The sequence below is a fragment of the Acinonyx jubatus genome, chromosome C1 (assembly GCF_027475565.1).
Source record: "Acinonyx jubatus isolate Ajub_Pintada_27869175 chromosome C1, VMU_Ajub_asm_v1.0, whole genome shotgun sequence".
NCBI classification, from domain to species: domain Eukaryota; kingdom Metazoa; phylum Chordata; class Mammalia; order Carnivora; family Felidae; genus Acinonyx; species Acinonyx jubatus.
Window position 1 is genome coordinate 96173112 of NC_069381.1, and position 22511 is coordinate 96195622.

A 22511-nucleotide genomic window follows, 5' to 3' on the forward strand; every position below is an offset into this window, starting at 1 on the left:
GTTTCCTTGTTGCTTCTCCTGAGGACCCACAATGGTTTAAAGTTTGTGTGAACAAAGCTATAATTAGTATTATTCAACAAGTACCCGGCAGCTCAAGAGAGAACACAATAATCTACTAAATCCTTATGTTCTACTATGAAATAGCTCTGATCATCTGACTCTTCTGCCTTTTCTCAAAGTTGACAAAGAACTCTATCAGTATTCTTGTCCCGTCTTCCTCTCTTTATTTCAACATTCATAGTCCTGCTGGAATCACTCACCTGAATAGAAATTTAATCAAGTCAATACCTAATTTTAAAGTTTTAAAAATATTTTAGATTCAAAAGAAAACCCTTAGCCTGGGGCATAAAGCCCCTTATTACACCAAAAAAGGGGGCAGTCCACAGGAGAACTGAGCCTTTTTCTCACTCAGACAAGACAGCAGGTTAAAGCCAGATGACTGGACAACTTACACATCAATTTCCTCTCTTTAAAACCTCCCAACTGGGGCGCCTGGGTGGCGCAGTCGGTTAAGCGTCCGACTTCAGCCAGGTCATGATCTCGCGGTCCGTGAGTTCGAGCCCTGCGTCAGGCTCTGGGCTGATGGCTCAGAGCCTGGAGCCTGTTTGCGATTCTGTGTCTCCCTCTCTCTCTGCCCCTCCCCCGTTCATGCTCTGTCTCTCTCTGTCCCAAAAATAAATAAACGTTGGGAAAAAAAAAAAAAAAAACTCCCAACTATACTGAAGAACTGTGATGACAAAATAGAAATTATTTACGTAAGAAACAGTAAATACTATTTAACTATGAAAACTACCTTAAGAAAAACTGTATACTATGCCATAAGAGGTGGTCAAACTATTCTTAAATAACTGCCAATCTTCTTGCTTTTTTGGTCTACTTGTGCCCACACTTGCCCCTTTTAATCTCTCCCACTGGAGGCAAGATACCTTTTATGCAAATGTTCAGAAAACTGAACACATACATTTACTTCTTGCTCTCCTTTCCTCTCAAAATTGTACTGATTTTCACGGTGACAGGAAAGGATGTCAACGACATAGAAACTTTGAAGAAAATTATAGAAATAAAACAAAGTAGAACTGGATTGACAGAAAAACCAAATAAGCATTTCCCAACATATCACAGGCAAGGGAGGATTCTTAAAAAGTATACGCCTTTCTCGCTAAAGGCGAGAAACATAAAGGGTGATCGCAAGCAGAGGGCTCACTGGGGGGGGCCATTAGGGGTATTAGGAGTTGTAACTGCCCAGTGGTCACGGCTGCTGGCCAAAGATTCACTTGTAAGCCATACCTGCAGGAGAATATTTAGCTGCAACTAGTTAAGTGGAGTATTTTGGACGAGGGGGGAGCTCCTAATATGGGCCACAGATGGAAAGTGAACAATGTCACACCTGAACATAATGGAGGGGGTGGGGGATGATTCAAAACAGATATGAAAGTCTCAGGTTACCTATAACCTTTACTCCCACTCCTTCTATACTCACCCACCTGTAATTTATACTTCTGGCAAGACAGGCCTAAGGCTAGAAGAGGGGACAGATTAGGAAGAGGCAAACTGGAAGTACATAAAATGGCCTCTATGACATCACTACAGCCCCCAACAGGGAAATGCTAGTTGAAGCATTCACCCCCAGGTTTCAGGCGACATGCATTAATAAAGTTGTAAGTATGGAAAAACATTAATTCATTTATTCATTAAATCAATGGTTTTTGAGTATCCTTGAATAACTGCATGGAACATGTGCTATATAAATAACTTCCATGAATTAAAAAGGAAAAGACAGGAGGCGCCTGGGTGGCTCAGTTGGTTAGGCGACTGACTTCGGCTCAGGTCATGATCTCACAGTTCGTGAGTTCGAGCCCCAAGTCGGGCTGTGTGCTGACAGCTCAGAGCCCTGAGCCTACTTCGGATCCTGTGTCTCCCTCTCTCTCTGCCCCTCCCCCGCTCGAGCTCGGTCTCTCCCTCTCTCTCACAAAAATAAACATTAAAAAGAAATTTTTTAATAAAAGAAATTTAAAAAAAAAAGGAAAAAGGCAATCCAAAGAAGAAATACAAATTATCAGTGAACCACAACTAAGCACACAAATAAAAGAAACATAAATGAAATCAACAATGCCTTTTTACCTATCAGATTGGTAAAAATGGGAAGAAAAGATGGATTCATTTAGTCAGTGCTAGCAGCACAGTACAGAAATGGATAGTCAGTAACATTTAAATTTACATATGAATATCAGAAATACAGTTTTCCCAAGACTTCATAATATCCAATATAGTTCCCAGATAGTTACTAAGTACACCAAATATGAAAAATTATAAAGAATTTAATAAATCATGAGATTATACCATTAATTATATGCTATTCTAAACAGAATCTAATATTCATTTATGTACTCAAAAAGTATTCAGGTTCATCATGTATTATCACCTCAAAGTCTAAATTACAAATATACACTATCAATATGCTGGAGATGGACAGCAGAGCAAAATAAAATATAATTCAGGTTGAAAGAATTCTATTTAGATCAACTTCTACTCCATATTGAATGGCTAATCATGACTACTATTAACATATATCCACAAATTACTTTGAATTCACTGCTGATTTACACTGCACAGTTAATACTACTGATTTACACTGCATAGTTATCTACTTCCCGTGTAGTCTCCCCTAGGTTTCTTCTTACTATACCATGGAAACTACAGGATAGGAGAGAAAGTAAGAGATAATAAGCTCCCTTCAAGAGATGACAGGTTTCCTTTTTCTTTCTACACTTGGTTCATACGGTTACCTACTTCTTATTTGTGTTTTTGTGGTAACCACTTCTAATTACTTTTAAAAGTAGGTGACAAGGACACCTGGGTAGCTCAGACAGTTAAGCATCTGACTCTTGATTTTGGGTCAGGTCATGATCTCATGGTTTGTGAGATGGGCCCCGCATCAGGCTTTGTGCTGACAGTGCACAGCCTCCTTGGGATTCTCTCTCTCTTCTCTCTCTGACCCTATTCCCATGTGTGCACACATGCTCCTTCTCAAAAATAAACATTTTTTTTTAAAGTTAAAAAAAAAAAATGTGACAGTAACAAGTGTTGGCAAGAATGTGTAAAACCTGAAGTCCTCACGCACTGTTGGATGGGAACGTAAAATGATGCATCCATTGTAGAAAATAGTTGGGCAGTTCCTCAATAACTTACACACAGAATACATGACACTGCAATTCCACTACTAGAAATTTACGATAGAGAACCAATCACCCATATTCACACAAAAACTTGTACAATATTTCTATAGCTATATTATTTCTACAACCACAAAGTGGACAACCTAACGTCCATCAACTGAAGAACCCATGAACAAATGTGGACTATCCATACAATGGAATACTCAGCCATAAATAGGAATTAAGTACTGATAAATGCTACAACATGGATGGACCTGGAAAACATGCTAAATGAAAGCAGCCCAACACAAAAGGCCATATATTGTAGAATTGCACTCATACAAAATGTCTAGAATAGGCAAATCCATAGAAACAGAAAGCAAATTAGTGGTTTCCAGGGACTGGATAAGAGGGAAATGGAGAGTGATTGCCAACGGATAGTATCTTTTGGTGTGATAAAAATGTCCTGCAAGTAGTGGTGATGGTTCACAATCTTGTGCATATACTAAAAATTACTGTCCTGTACATTTTTAAAAACTGGATTTTCTTGTATGTGAATTGTATCTCAATTTTAAAAAGTAGGTGATGAGAGACGCCTGGGTGGCTCAGTCAGTTAAGCGTCCAACTTTGCCTCAGATCATGATCTTGCAGTTCATGGGTTCGAGCCCCACAGTGGACTCTGTGCTGACAGCTCCGAGCCTGAAGCCTGCTTAGGACTCTGTGTGCCCTTTCTCTCTGCTCCTACCCTACCCCACTCATGCTCTGTTCTCTCGCTCTCAAAAATAAACAAACACAGGGGTGCCTGGGTGGCTCAGTCAGTTAAGTGTCCGACTTCGGCTCAGGTCATGATCCTGCAGTTCATGAGTTCAAGCCCCGCATCAGGCCCTGTGCTGACAGTGGATCCCACTTCAGAATCTGTATCTCCCTTTCTCTCTGTTCCTCCCCCACTCACACTCTGTCTCACTCTCAAAAATAAAGAATAAAAAAATTAAAATAAACACTAAAAAAAATAAAAATTAAAAATAAATGAATAAATAAAAATAAAAAGTAGGTGATGAAAAGGAAAGTCTAATATGATGCCAAGCTTTTCAAAGCTGTGGAACATCTACACTTCCTCCATCTGGTCTCTGTCAGAAAGCACCAAACCAAGATCAGAATAGCCCTAGCAAACTATCGTTAAGTAAGACATTGGCAAACTTCCTCTTCCTCTTCAAAGTTTAAGACCTGGAACCAAGTCTTATTAATCTTTTTATTCTAAATCCCCAAGGACTTTAGCATATGCTAAGTGTTTAGCTTAATGATTCTTTTAACACTGCACATACCTCTCTCTGGTTGCCCAAAGCCTCTCAGTACTATACCTTTCCAGGCCTACAATCACAAACTATCTCCCTACTATCTCTCTATGGAGAGCAGGGAGAGAACCAGCCTTATAATTAGGAGCGTGAGCTTTGAATTAAAACTTTTCCATGTACTAGTCACTAATCCCTCTTACTCTCATCCATAAAATATGGGTGCCATTATGACAAGAGGACTTCACATATTAAACTGACAATACTGCTTGTGAAAGTGCTTTGCAAACTCTAAGTTTATGACTCAGAAATTTTACTTTTTTGCAGACACATTCCCAAATTTCCCATTCTGTATCTTCCAGTCCTCTCAGCACCAATACAACTCACTCAGCCAAAAAAGACCTCTCCTAATATTTAGGAAGCAATAAGATTAAGAGAATTCACAATGTGTTAGTGATTGTGAAACAATTTGAAGTTAAAGAAACATCCTTTAAAACTCTTATAAAATCCATAAAACCCATAAAAATATTAAAATGCAATCAAGGGTCTTAGTATCTTAGTAATTACACTGTTCCTTGCTCCCATGGTAACACCTGACTCTGAGTAACTTGCACAATGCAGGAGAGGACGACTCAGTATATATAACCTTCAAAGGTTACACAGAATGTATAAATAAAATGTTTTTGTCAAGTCGTTGCCTTGGCTTAATGGGGACATGCAGTCTGCTGAGCCCACTCTTGGTGCCTCATTGCTCCCACCCACCCTCAGGAAGCCCACAAGCAGATCTATCAACTTGAACAAGTATTTCAACAAGCACTACGAGTACCAGCGTATCATGTTACCCAGAGAACTTTCCTAACCAGTATCTAAAACCCATCTGATGTCTGAAGACCAGTGGAGGAGACCTGGTGTCCAACAGAGTCCAGGCTGGGTTCATCACATGATTCATGAGCCAGAATCACATATTCTTCTCTTAAATAACCTCTTCCAAAATATCAACAAAAATGAAGTATATCTGGGGATCATTAATTACACCTTTTTCAAATTTAATGTATACATATGTGAGGTAGTATTCAGTGAGTACTTGAAAACGTACAAATCATTCATCCATAACGGTGCATGAGCTGTATTCTTCACTACAACAGAGCTCAGTTAAGTGCAACTGTAAGTAAGTTATTATATGATGGTTCTTTTTTTTTTTTTTTAAAGTAATCTCTACAACCAATGTGGGGCTTAAACTAACAACTCCAAGATCAAAGAGTTGCACGCTTGGGGCACCTGGGTGGCTCAGTAGTCGGTTAAGCATCCGACTCTTGGTTTCGGTTTGGGCCATGATCTCACGGCTCATGAGTATGAGCCCCAAGTCAGGCTCTGTGCTGACCGTGCGGAGCCTGCTTGGGATTCTTCCTGCACCTCCCCTGCTCGCTCGCGTGCGCACGCGCGCGCTCTCTCTCTCTCAATAAATAAATAAATAAACAAACAAATAAATAAATATTATTTAAAAGAAAAAAAGAGTTGCATGCTCCACTGACTGAGCCAGCCAGGCGCAGGCGCCTCTCTAAGGTGTTTAAGATAAAATCTCTTCTAGTCTGTTTTCCCTTTAATATAAGTGGCTGTTTGCCTTTGTTGCCTATGTTAAATAAAGCTTGTACGTTGCACTAAAAAAGTTTAATAAAAGGCTTTTAATTCAAATGAATTAATGAAATTTCATAAGGCACTGAAAGATATGTTTCTTCAGGAAAATATTACAGGTGAAAGGGACAGATGCCTCAGAGGCCCTTCTACTCTTCTACCTTCTACTCTTCACCATCACTGCCTCTCTCAGGATGCCTCCTGCTCCTCTCCACAAGTGCTTGATACCTAGGCCTTGCAACCACTTTCTTTCTCAGTCCACCCTGTTTGCACAAGGGGTACCTCATCCCTTTTGGACCAAACAGAAGAATGGCAAAGATGTGACCACATTTGGGGTCCTGGTGTCCTCTCTGGATCCAAGCTCACAGCAGGAGTGCTTTGTCTAACATAAGGTTTGTCTGTTGGCAGGTGGCAGAAAGATTAACAAAACTGATATCTTAGAACTTTAAAATATTGAGGCATGCTAGTTTCAGCACACATAATTTTTATTATCTTTTTTTACCACACATAACTTCAAAATCAAATACTTAATACTCTACTCTTTGGAAATTTCAAAAAATGTTGTTCCTAAATTTAAAAGAAAGAATGCTTCCTAATTAACAGCTTTTAAATCTGTCATTCAACTTAAATACAAACCTGTATGGGTGGAATATCTGGCAGCGATGGAAGGTTTTCAGGATTGGTAACTGAGGGGATTAGCTCTATTGCTGTAACAGACGGGCTGGTGGGACCTCGATTTGCATTTGCCATCGTAGCTGTAGTAGGGCTGGTTGGATTGATTGTAGTGTTGTGCACCGACACAACAGGAAAGGGTCCAGCATGCCCTGGGTTTGAGTGCTGTTAGGAAAAAAGATGTTATCATTACTTGATCTGCCAGGATACCCTAATGTGAACTACACCTTTACAAGAAGTTTTAGTTTAGGAAGGATATACAAGTGTTTGATACCTGTGACTAAGAACAAAGAAGGAAGCCTTATCTTACAATAGCCAAGCCACAGAAGCAACCTAAGTGTCCATGCATTGATGAATGAACAAAGAAGTTGTATGTATGTATGTATCTAAAATGTGTATGTGTGTGTCTAGAATGCAGTATTATTCAGCCATAAAAAATGAGACAATTCTGTCATTTGCCACAGCATGGATGGACCTTGAAGGTATTATACTAAGTGAAATAAGACAGAGAAAAACAAACACTGTATGATCTCATTTATATGTGGAATCTTAAAACAAAAACAAATTCATATAAAATGAGCTCAGACTTGTGGTTTCTAGAGGTGGAGGGTGGAAGAAGAGGGAATGGCAGGTGGTCAAAAGGCACAAACTTCCAGTAATAAGATAACAAGCAACAGGGATGTAACATACACTATGACCATAGTTTTAAATATATAGAACAGAAGTAAATCCTAATTCTGTATCTCCATCTCTCTGCCCCTCCCCTGCTCGACTGTGTGTGTCTCTCTCTTTCTCAAAAATAAACATTAAAAAAAAAAGTAAATCCTAAGAGTTCTTATTACAAGGAGGAAAAGAATTTTCTTCCTTTCTTTTCTTTTTATTGTATCTATATAACATCATGGATATCAGCAGAACCTATTGTAATCATTTCACAATCTACGTAAATCAACCATTATGCTGTAAGCCTAAAATTTATCGTGATGTACATCAATTATTAATAAAACTGGGGGAAAAAGCCTTCTCCAACTTATACAAAAAAAGTAACAATAACTCAAACTTAGCCTTTTTGTTTTCCTACTCATTTTTGTCTACTTTTTAGGAAAAGCAGATTTGCCATTATTTTCAACCTGCCAGCCTGGTGACATGGCATTATTACAAACAAAGATGTACATAAATAGATGATCTAGAAGCCCCCAAAGTTTTTAAACATCAGGCCGGGAAAGTCACTGTTCTATTTATATTCCTCTTTGACTCTTCCGTCTTTTTAAAAATAAAAACAATTGGATAGTTGTCTATTATATAACTGATACGGTAGAAAAAAATGAATGTACAAAAGGAAATATGACATCAATTCCTGATTGTAATAACCTGTGACTCTAGGCAAATCACATAATCTCAGTAATTTAGAAATGTGAGTAACACCTCACCTGTCTCATTGTAAGCGACTGTTAGGATCATTTAAGATAAATATAGATGAAAATCCTTGGGAAACAAAGTATACATATACAAATAAATAATTAGAAATTTTAAACACTGAAAATTCTAACATTCACTTATTTCTGTAGGGGCCTTAAAGTCTGATGATTCTGCAGCTTCTGCACTCTTCCAAAGGGTGTAGTTGCTCCCTGGTAATATTTGTGGGCTTTTGGGTACATGGCTATGTGAACACTTTCATGGAAACTAATGTCCAGATCTTCAACCTTCATATGTACTTTTTTTCCAAAGAAAACCCAATTTCCCTAGGAATGTGCCAGTCTACAGGTTCTCCTCTCCTTCTGTAATTGCACTTCTCCCTCTCCCCTAAAACAGCACACCTCTGACCCGTTTCAAATCCTATCTAACACACGACCCTGGGGCAGAAAATACTCTGAGACAAGCAAAGATACAAGTGTTCAGCTGATGACAAAGTGCCCACCTCAAAAACCTGAGTTAATAAATCTCTGAGTGGGTTCTGATATAAGATGATCAACAAAAACAAAAGACATGAAGAAACTGTCAACTGATAAAAAGATGCATAAAGTAGTATTCACAGCTCATTCTAAGTTTTAGTTTTTAATCTGCAAAAGTTCAAACAATTCAGGAAAATGAAAAAATTACTTTAATTCCCAGATACATGTTTTTGTAAACAGGTTCCCAAGCATCATAAGAAAACAGAAACAAGAAAAAAACAGTAATAAAAACTGATGTTGAATTCTAACTCTAACAATTAACATACACAAATATATATAAGGCGCCTGGGTGGCTCAGTCAGTTAAGCACCTAACTCTTGATTTTGGTTCGGCTCACGTCATGATCTCGCAGCTTATGGGATTGAGCCCCACACTGGGCTCTGTGCTGACAGCATGGAGCCTGCTTGGGATTCTCTCTCTCCCTCTCTCTCTCTGCCCCTCCCCTGCTGGCACTGTCTCTCTCTCTCTCAAAAATTAAATAAACATTAAAATAAATAAATACACACACACACACACACACACACACACACACACACACACACACACAAATGAACAGGAAAAAGGAAAAGGCTCCATCTGTCTCATAAAGAAATGTGTACCCAGAAATTTTATTTTTTATGTTTCCTAATATTCTTAAACCATATAAGTATATTTATGTATAATTGTACAGCAATTACTATAATGAAAATTTGGTCCAAAATAATATTTTTAAGCTTAATAATAGTCTTACTGTCACTGGAAATACAAGAATTTTTAAATTAAGATAGATATTTTTCCCACAGAAAACTGCAACTGACCGATCTATATACCTATCAAACATAAGTATATAAAGATAAAATTCTATAGACGAAGTAGAAGAGAAATTCAGGTCCAAGCATAAAAGAGACAATAAAGTTTGGACTTCCAAAAAAGAGCTTGCTATAGTATTTGGGATTCCACTGGATTAGTTTATAAGAATGATGAAACGGTTTGATTTTATGATGTCAGTAATTACAATATGCCAGTAAATATGTCCTTAATTTATAAACTTAAATTTATAATAGAACCTTTATTGTTTTTTTAATTTTTAATGTTTTATTTATTTTTGAGAGACAGAGTACAAGCAGGGAAGGGGCAGAGAGAGAGGGAGACACAGAATCCAAAGCAGGCTCCAGGCTGTGAGCTGTCAGCACAGAGCCTAAAGTGGGGCTCGAACTCACGAACCATGAGATCATGACCTGAGCTAAAGTCGGACACTTAATCAACTGAGCCACATAGGTGCCCCTATAATAGAACTTTTAAATGTCAGTCTTAAATGTGAGGGAGTGCCTATTTTTCAAAAGTCTTTCCAAAGGTACTTGCGTATAAAAGTTGAAGAACCACTGCACTGGGACTATTTATCCAAGTTTAGTATGCAAACTGATCTGAGAGTTAGTAAAAGTTTACTATTTCTGAGTACTCTCCTCCTAGAAATTTGGACTCAATGGCTATGGTTCAGAATCTATTTTTGACAAGGACCTCATACTCATTCTGAGGGTTATTAAAGCATGCTTTGAAAAATATCACTATAACAGTTCCACAATGAACTTTATTATTTTATAACTAGAGATCATATGTAAAAGTAGCCTGATTTTATAGTCCTAACTCCTATTCAACTATAACCTACTATTCAGGCAAAAATCAGAAAACATGTTTTAAAATACACTTATTTTTCATAGCAGGCATTATCTATATCCTAAAAAGAAAAACAAGCAGAGAGAAGCTATACCCAAATAAATAAATTATATAGCACAGCTCTACTGTTTTCAAAGTCCTTTTTACAGATCAAGTTCACACCACCACATGAAAAGAACAGAGAAACAATTTCAGGAAACTAAGGTTCTAATCTTGACTTTACCGTTACCTCTTGTGATTGTGGATAAATAAAAAGCACCTTTGTTTTTTACTTCTGTAAAATGAATTGGCTGGACGAGACCAGAGGTTCTTAACCCATAGTATATAATGGGTTTAATGCCATTAAAGAAGCTGTTAAAATTGAATTCATGTGTATGTGTAATTTGGGGGAACAAGAAGATACACAGCATTAATCAAATTTTCAAAGGTATCAATGGCCAACCCCGAGCCCCCACCTGCTTAAGAAAAACTATGTCTTTTAATTTTAAAATTGTATGATTCTTACAAATGTAACTCTAGGCATACTTGTCTTTGGAGGTGTGGCTGCATCATGGAATACTGAGGGCCGCTGTGCCTGGGTATCCCTGGTATCCGGGCGGCGTTCTGGGCCAATCTCATCTGATGGGCTTGGAAAGCTCCACAGTTCATGTTGCTTCTTTGCATTGTTTGCACACTGATCAATCTTGGAGGCTACAAAAGGTAGACATTGCATTTGCTTAATAATATTTTTTATAAATTTATCTTTCAATGATAAAATGTTATGGTAAAAATCGATAGGACAGAATGGCATAAAGTATAAAGCGTAAGTCATTCTCCCCAACTCTAGCCCCAATCCCTTCTGCTGTGTGTGTGTGTGTGTGTGTGTGTGTGTGTGTGTGTGTGTGTGTGTGTGTAAAGCCTATCAACATTAACTTATCCAAACCTGGACTAGTGGTTTTGATTTGGATGGGGGAGGGGAAATCAAAAGAGATACACGGATGGGAATAGTTTGAATAAATGCCTAAGGAATGTATCTGATCTTAGGTAAAAAAATATCTGGCTTTCTGGCCCCAAATCACACGTGAAAACAAAAAATACCTGGAATGGAGGGATAAAAACTTTTGCTCTTCCATAGTACCATGAGTTAGTTTCATATCCCATGTTAAATAGTTCTTTAATGCCCTTTGTCACATCTCCCCCAGGCCCCTGCCAAACCCAGAGCAAATATTTAAACTCTGACCTTTGAGCTTTGTCTCTGCTAGTCACTTTGAAATGTGCAATTCATCCCAATAGGACGGAGTGCAGTCTTGAGGCTTTCATCATTTTTATCAATCGTGCCATGCTCTAATACTCACCTGTTGCTGTAACATCTGTGGGGCTGCTTGTCGAGGGTGCTGCTGTGTCGTGGTCGTTGCTGTGGATACGGGTGCAGGCGGCTGCTGCATCCTCATCTGTTGTAACTGCTGATGTTTCTGTGCGTATACTTGCTGTTGCATGTGCTGGAGTCGAAGCTGCGCTAAGTTAATCTGTCCAGGGGTTTTACTAATGTGGTTTGTCCCTGGAGGAACTTGCCCAACTACAACATTAGGGGTATAACCAGGAGCTGGTTTACTCTCAATTACTAGATTACCTGAAGGATTTAAAAAATGAGAATAATTTGCATATAAACGATTAAATCATCCACTTTTGATTGCCACTATTTTTTTCTCTTTCCTTTCACAACTATTAGCACTCAAAGCTTCTGACAGGACAGCAGAGGTGGGAGATAGGTTTAAAGATGATGAAGATCAGAAACATAGTCCAAAGCCAAATAATTGACTTTTGATTATTCAGAATAATGTATTGTGTATTATTCTATATTTACACAAATGTACAGAAAATTAAAGATATGAAACAGATGTTATTGGAGGAGGCACATCTAGTCAGTCAAAATCAATTCTCCTGGACAAGATTCAAGGATACCTAAGACTGCTAATGCTGATTCCATTTTCCTTTGAATTGCCATACTATTCAGGGCAGAGTACTACATTGCTAGAAACCTGTCTCCCATGGAAACATGGAATGTTTTAGCCACTTACGTCCCTAGAAATGACAATTTTCCTTGGTTCTCACACAGCCCTTTATTTTCTAGGAATAGAAGGCAAATTTTAGGAAGGTTGGATGTAAGGCAGAGTTGGCAAACCTTTCCTTTAATGGGTCAGATAGTTTAGGCTTTGCAGACCACATAAGATCTGCCATATATTCTTCTACTTTCATTTATTTTTACAAGCCTTTAAAATGTAAAAAACAAACTTAGCTACCATGCCACACAAAATACAGTTTGCCAATGCCTTCTCTAAGGCTATAGCCAAATTTTAATATACACAAAGATCACTTTTTTACAGAAATCCATTCACCTCTGCTTTTACCACTTCCAGTGGTGAGAACTTAACTACTTTCAAAGTGAGTTTCCTCAATCTGTAGACAGTTCTAACTGTTGGGAAGTTTTGGGTCTTTGTTTTAAATTGAGCTGTTTGTCTGTCTCTCTGTAACTTTCGCCTATGGTCTGTAGGTCCACACCGTGGACAAGAGTGAAGCCCATTTCTCTTCTGTGTGAAAAAGCGCTACTCTTATCTTTCAAACATTCCTCAATGTGACTTTCACACACATCAGCATCCTGGAGGGCCTCCTCTAGTGGACAATTCGGTACAATTAATAAACAAACTATTAGGGCATCTAATAAATTCTTCCAGAGAATGAAGCCCCATATGCTAGGTTTTTTACATAAAACAGTCATTACCAATTTTCAAATATGTGGGGGAAAAGTCAACAATAATACACATTTTTAAAATCTACACACAGGAGACGCTCAACATTCTTCAAAATGTCACGAACAGAGCACAAGTGAGTTTCCAATGAGGAACATATTTTCCAAGAAGTTTATGTGTTACAGTAAAGCTTTAAGGATCTAAAATCTGTTTTAGATTCTTTCTCCTCCTAATTTAGTGTTCCCAGTCACACTGAAAAAACTAATTAATTCTCACCTAAATTGACTACATTCTTTGCCCAGAAGGTGGGATCACAATGGAAACGGATTGCTCCATTAGCAGCAGGCACAGGATCACACCGTGCTTTCAAAATATGGCGCAACTGAAAAGTAATCTTGAAGGGAAAAAATTCACATTAGTCTTAAAAATTAAGTATTACCTGAGAAAACAAACATGGTAAAGACATAAAAAGCTCATGTAGCCCCACAATCTGAGATGAGACAGTTGTGTTTAAAAGACTACCTATATTAGCAATCAAGTGCACATTTCTGGCAGAAATGATTTATCGTGTATCTTCAGGACAGTAAATACTGTATGAATCCATTTACATGAAATTCTAGAAAATAACAGAAATAAGATTAATGGTTGCCTAGGGTCAGGTGTAAAGGGGAACAAAGAAACTTTTGTGGGTGATGGAAATTTTCTGTATCTTAATGCAGTGGTGGTTACATTGGCAAAAATACAAAATCTAGACTTGAAACAGCTACAGTTCACTGAATGTAAGTCTTAATAAAATCAATGTAAAGACCTGTGGATAAACACTCTATGTGTCTCACCAGTCGCTTGCTGTACAGTAGAGCTGTGCTGCTGCCACTCGCAATTGCCCAGTTTGTGAAGTTCATCACATGCTTCACCTGCCGGGAAAGGCCTGTGATGTCATTCTGCTGCTGTAATAACTTCATCTGTCTTTCTTTTGTAACATTCTGAAACAGAACAAGAGTTCAGTGAAGAATTCTATACGAAAAATCCAACTCATTGCTTCTGTTGCAAACGAACACAATACCTACGTTACTTTTTAAAATCGGGATAAGTTAACTTATCTCATTATGGAATGAGCCTCTGATCAAAAGAAAAGTTGGAAACTAAACTTAGGCAAACAAAGGCAGAACTAAAACTTAGTTCTCAAAGCTAACAAAGGGGCATTCCACATATAAAAATTGTTAGTTGATGTCTCCCTTTTCCTTCAGAAGATAAAATGTCTTTGTTAAAAATAGTATCTAGGGGCTCCTGGGTGGCTCAGTCGGCTAAGCGTCTGACTCTTGGTTTTGCCTCAGGTCATGATCTCAAAGTTTGTGAGTCTGAGCCCCCATCCGGCTCCACGCTGACAGCCCAGGGCCTGCCTGGGATTCTCTCCCTCCCTCTCTGTCTTTTAAAATAAATAAATTTTAAAAAATAATAAATTAAAAAACAATAAATAAAAATAGTATCTATTAGGCTAATCCAATATACAGAATCTGTGGCATAATGAGCTGACCTTTAGAAATTTGATATAATCAACTCCACACTTTTAGGTCCAAAGAAAATTTTGTGTTACCAGTGCCACCTACTGGTATAGCAGGAGGCTAAAGTTAAAATCTCTTCCTTCAAATATGTTTAAAAGACAAAATGAAAAAGGTAAATTTTAAAGCTCTAAGAGTTAAGGAACCTTTTGAAATAACAAAAGTTCTCAAAGAACAAGAGCATAAATAAGAATTGAAGGACCAATTTGAGGGCAAATGCTGCAAAGGAAAAATAAACTACCTGGGAACTAAAACTCCCGGAAGGGACAGGTGATATCTTATATGCTCTGACATTTGGCATGCCAAACAACCTATCTACTTCGCACTTGACCATTTTCTGAACACCTCAACTTGACTCATTGGGCAATTTTTTCCTAAGAAAACAAGTTGCCCATTTTATAATGCAAAACGATGGATAAAAGTATTCAACTGATAGAAGTTTGATTCACAAGTTCCCTGGAAATCATCCCTTCTACCAAGCATTGGAAAACCTTTATTTTACAAAGTTTAAGAACATATTACACTAGAAAACATCTATTCCTTAAATTCAGCATGTTAGGCATGTGTGGCAGATTTATGATTCAGTATTTTTGTATATTTTAGCATTAAAAGGCATCTTTTCATTCAAAAGTTCTTGAAATGGTTTACGATTATTTTCGACCTAAGTTACAGTGTATTTGCAGTAAGTTAAAAGGTTATCAAAAGGTTATCAGAAATAGTTGCTGCTCAGTGTTCTCCACGAAGAGTCTTTGAAAACAAAAATCTATTCGAGTTAAATGCATCAGCTGAATATACAAGAGGAAAGAGACCTCCAACTTTAATGGTATGTGTGAGAGTACTTTTAATCTCACAGTTGTGTCTCAATAAAAAGATGTATTTCAAAAGACAGAAATGCAGAAATAATACTGCCAACATAATTTCTTTCATTTGTATGTAACTATGTGTCTAGTATTTCTACAATGATCTATGAGGGAACGGAACAGAAAATAATCTGTGGAAATGTTGAGGTTACAAGTAATAGAAATTTAAAAAATCAAATACATAGCTTAAATTGCTACTGATGATGCAGAAAACACAACCCCCTATCACCTGAACCTGCTAAAGAGTACCAAATTTTGAGAACCAATGAACTGTGGTCAGTAGAGACAACTCTGTTTAAAACTTAATTTGGATTTCAAACTGACTGGATTCTTATCTGGAAATTTATATCTGCATATTAATCTTAAAAAATGCAATAAGTTTAAAGTTTATAAATTTCAAAATGAGCAGCATTTTAGCAAAACTATAGAATATTTTTAAAATAAAGTAAAACACAAATGACTCAAGCAGACCCCAGTATACATTCACATGTAAAAGTCAAATTGAGGCCCTATATTCAGGGATGGGGGTGGGGGAGTGGGGAGTAGTAGGTTGGCTTTGTCTTTGTTTATATCACATTTTAGTAATAATTCTTTAAATCTTAAGAGGACAACACTATCTCCTCATTTATACAGCTAAAATCAGTATTACTGAATTGGGCCGCAAATTAACTAACTCAGTAAAGCTCTATTTTCCAATAGAAAATGAAATGAAAAATGTTTTTAATTTGTCTTTATTTCCATACCCCCCCAACCAATCTAAAAGACCTTTCAATAAACATTAAAAACAGCTAAAGAGCAAGAGAAGCAGTTGTTGTTTTATTTTGGTTTTGAACCATACCTCTAGCTGCTGTAAGAGAGATTTTCCTTTCTTATTAATTTCATTGATAAGGGTGAAAATGGCCACTTTAATTTCCTGTTCTACTCGTTTGTTAGTCTCATTTACTTCTTTTATCCTGAATAAGAGAAATGCATCATTAGGTTATCAACTTATCCTATGTCTCTGAATCATCAACTGTTACAGAAATTCATCCAACTGGGCACTTAAGCAAGTAATTAAAATGAAACCCTTGTCAAAATGTACAACTTATGTTTCGGTAGACCTGAGCACTCAGTTTGGTCTAAACAAGTTATTTATACAGACAAAGAATGGATTAAATATTTAGTAATTTTAAATTAAATTCATAAAGGTAGTTTATTAATCTAGATGGCAATCTCCTTTAGCTCCTGTGACATGAATGTGATATATAAACATCTGACATCAACAACTGCTATTTAGTGTCAAATCTGGCACACTGGATCTACTTAATGCTTTCAAAAACAATGTGCAAAAGAACAATGTTGCAAACAGTAATTATCTGTTGAAACAATAAGAATTAAGCTTAGAAGCATTTATTTTCACTTACAACTGAACCACTTAAAATGTGCCCCCTCCTTCCATAGGTTCTTCTCAAAATAATTTTCCTACTATATAGAATTAAGGGCATAAAACATTTTCAATCCAGTTTTAAAAGAGTTCGATGTTTTAGAATAGGAAGGTTTCAGCTGCAAAAATGAAATTGCTGATACCTATTTCATGGGTGGGGGAGAATCCTACCCATATAAATGTGTAAAATGTTAAACAACCAAAGAACGTAGCCTTCAACTTTTATACATTCTAACTTCTTTACAAACTATTACCCACACTTCCAACCTCTAAATTGTCTTTTCAAATTTGAGTAATAATATAATTTTCCCTCCTTTGTCTATACCTCAGTGCTTGTTTGGGCACTTATTTGAAAATTTTATTCAATTTTGTCCTTACTAATGTGATTGGAAAATGTCTTTTTAAAAGTAAGACTGCTGATTACTAATGATAATGTAGGATTCTAACTTAAAATGACTCCGCCAAATAGTGAAATTATTAAGCTTGCTAAAAGTAGTGAACAGTTAGCCACTGTCAGACTCCCTTTGGTTTAAGCATGTCTACTACATGTTCAATTGTGAAGAAAGAAATCAATGTACATTAAAAAATGGAGATATAGGTCATTATGTGTCTAAAGGGAAAGAAACATTGGAGATTTCAATACTTTAAAAAAAAATCTTTCTGGAGATGAAATCATGAATTTCTCCAACCCTTTGCAATTTCGTAACACATAAACTTCTTGTTCTACTTCTCTATACATAGATTCAGGAACATATATACAAAATATGTACAAAACATATGTACAAAAATATGGGACTGCCATATGAATCAAGTATCTTTTCTTTGAAAAGGACATCCATCTGTAATTTATAAGACAGCTAGCTATCCTCTCCAATATCACCCACAACATATCAGCAGTATTACTAAAACATCCTGATATTTTCATAAGAATTAACCATCCATAATTAGTGCATGTAAAGTATATACAGTTCACCCTGAGCAAAGTGGAGGTTAGGAGCACCTATCCCCAGAGAGTCAAAAATCCATGTATAACTTTTGACACCCTAAAAGCTTAGCTAATAACCTACTGTTGACCAGAAGCCTTACCAATAACATAAAGAGTTGATCAACACATATTGTGTATGCTACATGCATTATACACTGTATCCTTACAATAAATAAAGCCAGCTAGAGAAAGGAAAAATGTTATATTTATCCGGGGGGGGGGGGGATCTGCATATAAATAGACCCACACAGTTCAAACCCATGTTGTTCAAGAGTCAACTGCATTGTTACATACTACCTACAACCTTGGAGTACACTTTATTTTCTTTTGGTATCACTTCTTAAGATGAAAGTTCTGCCACCTTATAGTCTAATGTATAATGCGCTATTCATTCATCTATTTAATATTTTTAAGTATTGCCATTTTAAATAAAGTAATTAATTTTAATATTCTAGAAATACCAGAAGTCTCAATATTCGTGAAACTGAAAAATGCTTACTAATCCTATTCATACCTCCAGGAATATACTGATTTTAATTATGCCAGCTCCAAGTGTTCATCTTTCTACCCCAAGAATCCTCATCTTGTTAACGTACTCACTTATGGAACTTATTCCAACTTGCCTATCAATAAATTTAGTTTTTTGAGAAATTAACCTGAATAGAATTTTTAAATGCTGACGGGATTACTGATAAAAATAATAGCAATGGTCAAAATTTGAGAGTTTACTATGTGCCATAAAGTGTGCTGTTACATATAAGTTATAATAATAATTCTGCGAGAAGTAGTGTCTTTAAAAATGCTTCTTTTACAGGAAACATTCTTCATAGTCTCTCCTCTATACTATGTCAACCACACAGTTAAAAGTTTTATAATTCAACTCTACATAGTAACTGCTTTTTCCATCGTTAACTAAGGCTTTACAAAGAATAGAGTTTTACTGATTAGAAAAGAGTTAAAGATGTATTTTAAGAGTATTCAAAATTTTGGTGAATGAAATCTTAATTAACACATATCATAATCCAAATTCAAACTTCTACATATATTTACCCTTCTAAAAATGTTTTCTATATATGCTTAATACAGAAGGGAAACAAATTTAAACTGGATCTAGTGTGTATAATAATTTTTAAAGTGAAATTATGGTTTTAAGGCAACACACTTACCTGTTCTGCACCTGAGTAGCTGCAAAATGAACATAATTCTTCTTCTCAAGAAGCTTAGCCAGTAGATTCTCAATTGCACCTTTCTGGTTTTGAAAAGCTTCTTCAAGAAACTGATACCTTAAAACAAAAACAAAACCACATTTAAAGCAGAATATTTACTATTGAAATTCTTAAAATAAAGAATTGCTACATGATTCAATCTTGAGACCATAACTTAAATTATCTGCATTCTATGCTGGCCTCACACACCCTACCATGAGCAACTTTTAACTACCAATCCCTTCCCTTCTGACCCACGCCTAAGAAGCTATTTATTGTAAGACCAGAAAAACTTACTTAAAAACTGTTCAAGTGCTCTTACATTAGAATTTTGATTCAGAATTACATTTTTTTTTTTCAAATTCAAATACTGGAGAAGCTTGTATACATTTTATATCATAAAATCTGTAACATTACAGAAAATACTTTCAAAGGTGGGAAAACTACCCATAGCTTTAACATCATAAAACCACTACTAACTACCACGGTTACATTCCTTAGTCTTTTTATTATGCATTTTATTTTTATTTATTTTTAATTTTTTAATATTTATTTTTGAAAGACAGAGGGAGAGAGAGGGAGAGAGAGAGGGACAGACACTGAGTGTAAGCAAGGGAGGAGCAGAGATAGAGGGAGACACAGAATCTAAAGCGGGCTCCGGGCTTTGCCTTCGGCTCAGGTCATGATCTCATCGCTCATGAGTTCGAGCCCCGTGGCAGGCTCTGTGCTGACAGCTCAGAGCCTGGAGCCTGCTTCAGATTCTGTGTCGCTCTCTAACTCTGCTTCACCCCCACTTCATGCTCTGTATCTCTCTCAAAAATAAGTAAAACATTAAAAAATTTTATAAATAAAAAATAAAATACAAGTGTAATCATAATGTATACACAATTTTACATCTAATTTTTATCTTGTCTTTACATTCATTACTTGAAATAATTTTTCAGCTCCCCATACTATATTAGTCAAAATTTTCCAAAAGAGTTGTATCAATTAAAAATCACCAACACCAGTTTTATAACTTTGTTAACATGAGTGGTGTATGTTAGTATTTCCTTAATATTATTACAGTGAAAATTTGGACTCCATAGTAAAGACTACAGTTCTTTGATTACTAGGAAGGTAGAATGGTTTTCTTTGCTGGTTTTATTTCCTTTGTGTAAATTGCTCATTAAGTCAACAAATATTTTTGGGATTCTTCTGTATGCTAGGGAATACATGAGTAAAAAAACAATAAATCCATTATTCTTCATATTCTTGTAATAAATAGGCACACATATGAAATGACACCATACGGTGATAAGAGCTATAATGGAAATATATATAGACTGAAAAAAGAACATAATGCTTAAGTCAGCCTTGATACCAAGGAAAGCTTCACAGGGAAGTCAAAATAATATCCTATGCTAAATGCAGAGGCATATTTGGGGAACTACAAAGACTTCAATTTAGCCAATGAAAGCCATGCAAAGGTCAGAATAGGAGATAATAATTAATAAAATCCAGAATCGGACTGAGGGCTGGGTATACCATGCTAATATTTGGATTTTATCTTCTCAGTAATGGGAAACCCTTGAAAAATTCTAACCAAGATGTAATAATCAGATTTATGTTCTAGGAAATTCATCAGACATAGAAAAGGTAAATCTGAAAAGGGAAAACAGGATGATCAGCTAGAACTCTTTGACAATAACTCAGATAAGGTATCAAAACATAATACAAGCTAGCATAGTTGCACAAACAAGCTTAGACAATGGAGATACCAGCATCTACGATGATTTGGGAGTTTACATGGCTCTAGTTAAAGTAAGGTCCATAGGATTACCTAAAATTAAATGCCTACCTAAGGCACATGCAAAATGCCACTGGAAATGAGTTCAACATACTGACAAAGTTACAACTGTCTATGTAGCTACTAAAATCACTAAAGTAAAGGCAGGAACTGGTATTAATAGGAAGACTATGAGCATCTAGATGTTTGTGTCTTCAGTGAAGATCTCAATCAAGGGAGAAAAGGCCATGGAAGTTGTGACCACTAAGGAAAGTTTGGTAAGATGAAGGAAAGTTTCACAGTGCTAGGTTCAAGAGGAAAAGGAAAAATGGAGGGCAGCAGAAAGCAAAATGTAGAGCAATATAAGGACTGGTGTTACAGAGCAAGTGAGGTTTTTATTTTGTGCGATGATTCGAAGAATTTTTTATTGTAGTAAAATATATATAACAAAATTGACCACTTTATGACTTTTAAGAATTTCTTTAAAGCAAAAATAACCCCACCCATGTATAATGTAAAGTCTAGCACTTGTATACCTTGTATTATACCTTTGAAGGTATTAAGTAGCACAAAAGGACAAGGGTATTTTAATTTCAAAATAAAACTATCTACTATAAGACAGGTAACCTAAAGATTCCTGTTTCATTTCATTCTTTCATTGAAGAACATTTGATTTATTCCATAATAATTTCTCCATATCCAAAATAAAATTTTACTTTGTTAAATCTGTACAAATGAAGTGGGAATATGAGATTACCATGCTAACCTTTTAAACTCCGTGAGCTTTAGATTGGGAGGAAGAAAGATCTTTGTGACTCTAATTTGATTTTGAGTTAGATTATGTCATAAATAGAAAGGCGTTTGGTAGAAAGGTCAACTGGTATCATAATTCACAAAATTTTAATTTGTAAAATTTAACCCTATACAAATGTATTTCTCTTTTCACCTAAAAATAAATGTTTTAGAATCTTGCTTCTAGAAATATCTTCTTGGGGCACCTGGGTGGCTCAGATGGTTAAGTGTTCAACTCTTAATTTCGGCTCAGGTCATGATCTCACAGTTCATGTGATCAAGCCCTGTGTCAGGCTCCACACTGACAGCCAAGAGCCTGTTTGGGAATAGCTCTCTCCCTATCTCTTTGCCCCTCCCCTGCTCACATTCTCTCTCTCAAAATAAATAAATGTAAAAAAAAAAAAAAAAAAAAAAGGCACAGAAGTATCTTATTGATTCATGTGAGCAAGTAGTAAGCAAACACACTATGATATACCTACATTTAAGTATGTGTCCTTTCCTCCACTTATACTGGAGTTAACATCTGAGCTGGATGTTTTAAGGATAATTAAGAGTGCTTGAGATAAACTTTAGGAGGAAGGTAAGCTCTCTCTCGCTGGGAAAAAAAAAATCAGAATGTATAAAACTACACAGTTCTGACGCTGTCATTTTCAAGATTAAGGAAAAGAAAGCAAAACTAGAAAAGTAGAGAAATGTCAGATGCTAAAAAAAAGACTTGCACATTTTGCTTAAACTGCCTTCAGATAATAAATAATAGTGAACAATTAAGAGCTTGAATGAGGGGCGCCTGGGTGGCTCAGTCGGTTAAGCGTCCGACTTCAGCCAGGTCACGATCTCGCGGTC

General features: G+C 36.3%; 1 protein-coding gene across 3 annotated transcripts in view; it reads right to left on the reverse strand.

Moving 5' to 3' along the window:
- TRIM33 (tripartite motif containing 33) overlaps positions 1-22511 on the reverse strand; it is a 129950-nt gene that overhangs the window by 18352 nt on the left and 89087 nt on the right. For all 3 annotated transcript variants that reach the window (XM_015066167.3, XM_027058285.2, XM_053214636.1), the window contains exons 5-11: positions 19070-19186; positions 16334-16448; positions 13913-14059; positions 13353-13470; positions 11685-11959; positions 10876-11040; positions 6713-6913 (exon numbers count right to left, since the gene is read on the reverse strand). In XM_015066167.3, the coding sequence (XP_014921653.2) occupies positions 6713-6913; positions 10876-11040; positions 11685-11959; positions 13353-13470; positions 13913-14059; positions 16334-16448; positions 19070-19186 (1138 nt within the window). The remainder of the gene's footprint in view (positions 1-6712; positions 6914-10875; positions 11041-11684; positions 11960-13352; positions 13471-13912; positions 14060-16333; positions 16449-19069; positions 19187-22511) is intronic.